The following is a 5,800-nucleotide window of genomic DNA, read 5'->3' on the forward strand; positions in this document are numbered from 1 at the left end:
CCCCTTCTAAAACATCAGCCCCCCTACTTTTCTGCACTGCACTTTTATGTGCACCTGCCATTCTATCATATACTGCTGGGACCTTGTCTCACTCAGGCGTGCTCGTCATAAGAGCAGGCTCTGTGCCTTTTCCCACTAAGGACCATGGGACAAAATTCTCACATGGGTGGTGTTTCCACCTGGGAGTGTGACTGAGTTTCTGGCTACATCTCCTAAGGTGGGTGGAGTTTCCACTGCAGCATGACTCAAGTCCTTCCTGGGACAGAATATCACCAGGTCTGAGAGTTACGACTAGGGGACTGGGCTGAAGATCCTCCTGGGACAAAATGTCCATACGGGAGTGAAATTCCCACCAGAAGACTGGATGAGCATCCTCCAGGGACAGAATTCCCATAAGGAGCAGTCTCAACCAGGCTGTGGGGCTGAGGGCCTTCTTGAGACATAAATTCCATAAGCGGGCAGAGTCTCCCCAGGGAGAGGGCCCAGGGCTCTGGTTCTCACCGTAAGAATGGTCCAGCAGGGGTTTGGTCAGGTCCGGCAAGAAGCCCTGAGGGGGGTCATAACCCTGACAGACAGCAAAGGCCTCTGTGGGTGGAATGTGGAGGGGTGACTGCCACCTCTGCCCTGGGCAGGATGTGTCCCCAAGATTTGCATTGGCCTGAGCAGCCCCTCCAACCTACTAACCGATGCTGGAGTTCCGGCTGCTCCTAGGCTTGGCACAGAGCACGCTGGAGAAGAAAACACGCAGCTGGCTGTAGATCAGTGTCACATCCCGGCCTCGGAAGATCTGCAGGGTGGTGAGGCAAACAGAGGCATGAGGGCAGCCCTCGAGGGGCCCCTCTCTGCCCCCTACCAGGTTCCCCAAGGCTTACCTTGGCTACAAAGCAGCCCCCTGGCTTCAAGACGTGTGTAGCAATGTTTAGAGCCTGTGGGCAGGACAGATGGTTAAGGCTGAGGTGGAGACAGCCAAGAGGGGGCCAAACTGAGGCAAGGGCAGCCAGGGTTACTCACGGCTAGAAGGAGCTGGGCCTGCATATACTCATCAACATCATGGAGGCCAGTTACTGCAGCAAGAGGAATGGCGTTAGGCGGGCCATCCAGTTCTAGCTATCTTCTTGTCCCAGAGAGGTCAGAATGCTAAAAACATTTCCCAGGCTCTCTTACAGCTAAGGTTCTGCATGTAAATTAATATGTCAACTGGATACACATTCTAAGCTCCTAACCTTTAGGAACTCATTTTAATCTTCAAAACAACTTTATTTGCAAGTTTCTTTGTCATCATTTCTATCTCTTAGTTCCAGACTCTTAAGAGGCTGAACAACTGTTCAGATTCTTAACTCCAGATTCAGATCAGACTAGTCGTCTAAGATTCAAGCCATCCAAAACCAAACTCCTGATCTTCTTGCCCAAACATGCTCCTCCCACCATCTTCCCCATACTACCTGATCCTTCCAGTTGTTCAGGCCAAACACTTTAGTTACCTTTGATCCCCCCATTCTCTCCTCACTCTCATATTTAAGCCATTAATAAATCCTGTCAGCTCTACTTTCAAAAGTTCTCCTGAATCAATCCTCTTCTCGTCTCTACCACTGCCACCACTGTCATCACTCACCTGGATTACTACAGTGGCTTCCTCCTCCCCAGATCCCTGCTTCCACCCTGGCTTCTCACATTGCTCTTAGCAGCCAGAGGTATCCTGTTACAATCCAGAGTCAGGTATGGCCCTCCACCACTCATAACCCTTTCATGGTCTTCTCTGAGCTCTCATCTCATTGAAAAAGCCGAAGTCATCACTGTGGCCCACAAGGATGCGCACAAGGATCTGTCCCCTGTCACCTCACTGTCCTCACCTCTTACTATTCTCCCTATCACTCACTCTGATCCAACCATACTGATCTCCAAGGTGGTGGTCACACGTGACAAGCACCCTCTCACCTCAGAGCCTTTGCACAGGCTGGTCCCTTTGCCTGGATTGTTCTTCCTCCAGCACACCCCTGGCTACTCTCTCACCTTTAGGTTTTTGTGCTAACATCAGTGAGGCCTTCCCCATCCACTTTAACATTCCGACAGGTATTCTCCACCTCTCTTCCCTTTTCATTGATTTCCCCATGGTACCTATCACCTTTTGACATGCTACAGAGCTCAATCATTTGTTTGTTTTCCATCTGTTCCCATTAGAACACCAGCTCTATGAAGTCAGAGATCAGTGGACTTTTATTCACAAATGTCTTCCCAACATGTAGAACAGTGCCTGATACACAATAGGTTCTCAGCAAATGTGTGCTGAATGGATAACTGATTGACAGAAGTGGATGGGCAATAAGATGAAACTGGACAGCTGCGGAGATGAGCGATGAGAAGAGGGAAGGGTGGACAACAGATGAAACTGAAGTGGTGGAGTGTGAGGAGGGAGAAGATAGGCAGAGAACAGGCAGGAGGGTAGGGAGAAGTTGCCAGATGTGGAAAACAGCTGACAGCGGAAAACAGAGGCAGGGAGGAGTTGAAGTGGTAAAAAAACCAACAAGGTGGAAGAAGGACAAACATGCCTCCCAACCTGGCCTCCCAACCCCTGTGTTTACCATCGGGAGCCCCATCGCACACGACTAGGTCCGCGGGGCAGCCCTCAAAGTGCTGGATGATCTCCTTGGCAGTGGACAGCTATGGAAGAGAGGGTGGATGAGTGGTCCCACAGTCCCCCATGCTGCGGCCCTCTAACCCCATTTGCCCATGGCCCTGGCCCGCAAGCCCTGGGTCAGTCAAATGCTCAGGCTTTGCCTAAGACTGAGCTTCACCTCTGGGGACCCGGTCCCATCATTATTGCCATTTCTCTGCAATGACAACCTGCTAGCTGTTTCTCAACTCTCTCGGGTTGTCTCAGTTACTCCATCTCTGTCTTTCCTTCTCAGTTTGTTTCTCTGTCTTTCTCTTTCTTTCTCCCACTTTCTGCAGCCCCCCCGCCGAGGTGGAGGGATCTTCACCCAGGAAACACCTCAACACTCCCAGCCATGCTCTCACCTGGGTGATGTCTCCCTGGATCTGTAACACACCTGGTATTGGAGCCATAGCCTGAAGGTCCACAGCCACCACGTGGCCAGACCCCTGGCCCCTGTGGATGACACGGCCCATGTCAGCCCAGTTTTCACTCTTGGCCCTCCCCCCACCTAGCTTGCCCTCTGAGGACCCCCATCTGGGACTCCACACTCACCCAATCTTCTGGCTCAGCACCTGGCTCCAGCTGCCCGGGGCTGCGCACAGGTCAACTGCCCGTGTCACGCCTGAGCACACACAGGAAGGTGTAGTGGTCAGTTGCACCTACCTCTCCAACCCTGGGACCCTGCAAAATTCATCCCTTTCCCTTATAGAATACCAACATCTTTCTGCTGCCCAGGGGCTCAACTCCTCTTGAATATCTACACACCCTCCTGACTGGCCTCTGCCCCACAGACCCTCCAAGTTAGCCCACCTACCACAGGGAGTTCTGCAGACCTAGCCCACTTGTTTGTTCCCTGTGCCCACCCCATCCCCCAATGACTCGCCCACCAGGTGGGGACCTTGGAAGAGTTGGAATTCCTCGTCGAGTTGTAGCAGTTTGAAGGCGCTGCGGGCACGCCAGCCATTCTCCTTGGCCAGGCGGTAGTAGACATCCCGCTTGTCCTTTGATGTTCGTCCCATCTCACACACTGTTTGCCCAGGGACCTGCCAACAGTAAGCTGATGCCGCTCTATATCAGTAACTGCGTGAGTGGGCCACCACCTACCTCTGAAAGGAAGCAAAAAATCACATATACTAAGCTGGGCTCATGTGACCCACATGACAGTTCACTCAGATTGGAAGACTGGAGCCCAGTCACTGACTCCACTGACCTCACAGAGCCTGAAGGACTCCAGCACTGAGCTCTCAGTCTTTAACACTCACCCTATGGAACTCCCACCACTCAGCCCAAAGAACCCCCATCACTCACCCCCACAGATACCCCAAACCCAACAGTTATCTCATAGATGACCCATTACTGACCCTGTCAACCTCCCGCTGCTGTCACCCATACTCCACGTATTAAACCCTGTGACTCTATCAACCTTTCTCTGCCTATCTCATCCCCATTAACATCTCACTGTCTCCCAGCTGTCCTCATTGCCCATAGATTTTTAAAGTCTTATTAGCACCCATTAATCCCTCGCTTTCATCCCCATTATCCAAATACTACCTCATTGTACTCCCCACCCCCTTAATTTCTCTCTCTATCCCATTCCCCATTAATCCCTGAAATGATTAGGCCCCTGGTAATTCCTTTATTATTACATACTTATCAATCCCCATTAACACCTGGAGGATCATGGCCTATTAGCTCCCCATTAAGCTTTCAATTACTGATTTATCAGTCCCTATTAACTCGGTCCTCCAATTGATTCCTCATAGATCACACCATTAGCCCCCTGTAACTCCTTCATTACTACACTCAGTTAATCCTGGATGATCAGTTCCGCATTTCCCCCTCACTGCCCACCATGCCCCAAATAGTCACTTGATGATCACGCCCCAACACCTTACTATTACCCTCTCTTTGCTCAGTTACCATTAATTTCTGATGATCATGCCATGATCACCCACTAAAAGCCTTTGACTATAATACCCGTTCAGCCTCTCATTCTCTTCTTTAATCACTGCCTCCATTAGTTCCTTGATCGTGACCCCCACCAGCCTCTTATTCTCTCCATAGCCTCACCATTATCCTTGGATTACTATGTCACTGCTCTTCATTAACCTGTTGAAATCATACTTCTATAAATCCCTCAGGGATCGCACCCTCATCCGCTTCCCATTATCTTCTAGTTGCCCACTGTACCACCCCCTCATTAATCAATGAACACACCCTCACTGGCCCCCATGAACTTACTGACTAAAACACTTCTATCAGCCCCTACTCATTCCCGGATAACACCCCTACCAGACCTTCAGTACACTAACCGCGGTTCCCCTTTCCCATTAGCAGAACTCTGGCCACACCCCCGTTCCCTCCTCGATCTTAATTTAAAGACTACGTCCCCACTGGGGCCTCCAGACCACACTCAAGGTGGCTACGCTGATGTCCAGACCCTTGCTCCCCCCAGGCCACCACTTAATAGTGGTCCCCTTCTACACACAAACCTTGGGTCTGTAGCCTACCTGGTGTCAGCCGCCCAGACTGAGAAGCTACAGCGCTGAGGGCAAACTTCCCTTCTTCCCTCGCTGGTGGGACAGGGCAGTCGTGCCTCAACCGTCTCGCCCTGGACCCACGTTCTCCGCGCCCAAGGGCCTACCTCAGCTTTCGGAGAGGGGAGAAGCGAGACTAAGGAGGCCAGTCCGCAAGCAGCCCGAGCCTAGGCGAGAGCGCAAACCGGTGAGAAATCTTAGGGCTTAGGTTTGTATTCTCAGTTGATCCGAATGCCTGTCGCGCACACCTAAGGGCCACCGCAGCGTGGCAAGCCTGTCATCGTGGAATGCGTAGGCTCAGGCGAGGTCCGGACCCAACCCGAACTTACAACGTGACTCCCGTCAGCCTGTGCCGACGTAGCTGGTCCGGAGAACTGCGGTTCCCAGCATGCAACGGGCATAAGCAAAGCCGCTGAACTCGCGCATGCGTAACTGAAACGCCGCTAGGAACAAAAACTGTTCTTTTGTTCCAAGGCTAAGATTGATTACTCTCCACCGCTACCTTATAGGACAGCGGCGCTTTTTGAGCCTGTGGACTACATTCCCCCAAATGCAACGAGTACAACAGCACCCATTATTTCTCGCGTGCTGCGAAGTGAAATTACCGCTG

At 51.7% G+C, this 5,800-nt stretch overlaps 1 protein-coding gene across 10 annotated transcripts in view; it reads right to left on the reverse strand.

Annotated features, from left to right (window-relative positions):
• Positions 1-5,600, reverse strand: part of FTSJ1 (FtsJ RNA methyltransferase homolog 1) — a 20,323-nt gene extending 14,723 nt beyond the window's left edge. For 3 of the 10 annotated variants that reach the window (XM_023526547.1, XM_011386257.2, XM_011386256.2), the window contains exons 1-9: positions 5,164-5,560; positions 3,552-3,759; positions 3,206-3,275; positions 3,016-3,106; positions 2,580-2,658; positions 1,012-1,064; positions 873-926; positions 685-787; positions 502-585 (exon numbers count right to left, since the gene is read on the reverse strand). In XM_023526547.1, coding sequence (XP_023382315.1) covers positions 502-585; positions 685-787; positions 873-926; positions 1,012-1,064; positions 2,580-2,658; positions 3,016-3,106; positions 3,206-3,275; positions 3,552-3,672 — 655 coding nt within the window. In that variant the 5' untranslated portion in view covers positions 3,673-3,759; positions 5,164-5,560. Of the gene's footprint in view, positions 1-501; positions 586-684; positions 788-872; positions 927-1,011; positions 1,065-2,579; positions 2,659-3,015; positions 3,107-3,205; positions 3,276-3,551; positions 3,760-5,163 lie in introns of all 10 variants that reach the window. The other 7 variants (XM_011386258.2, XM_011386255.2, XM_011386253.2 and 4 more) reach the window with 6 other exon arrangements.
• Positions 5,601-5,800: the final 200 nt, after the last annotated feature.

This window comes from Pteropus vampyrus, unplaced genomic scaffold (genome assembly GCF_000151845.1).
Source record: "Pteropus vampyrus isolate Shadow unplaced genomic scaffold, Pvam_2.0 Scaffold984, whole genome shotgun sequence".
Lineage (NCBI taxonomy): Eukaryota > Metazoa > Chordata > Mammalia > Chiroptera > Pteropodidae > Pteropus > Pteropus vampyrus.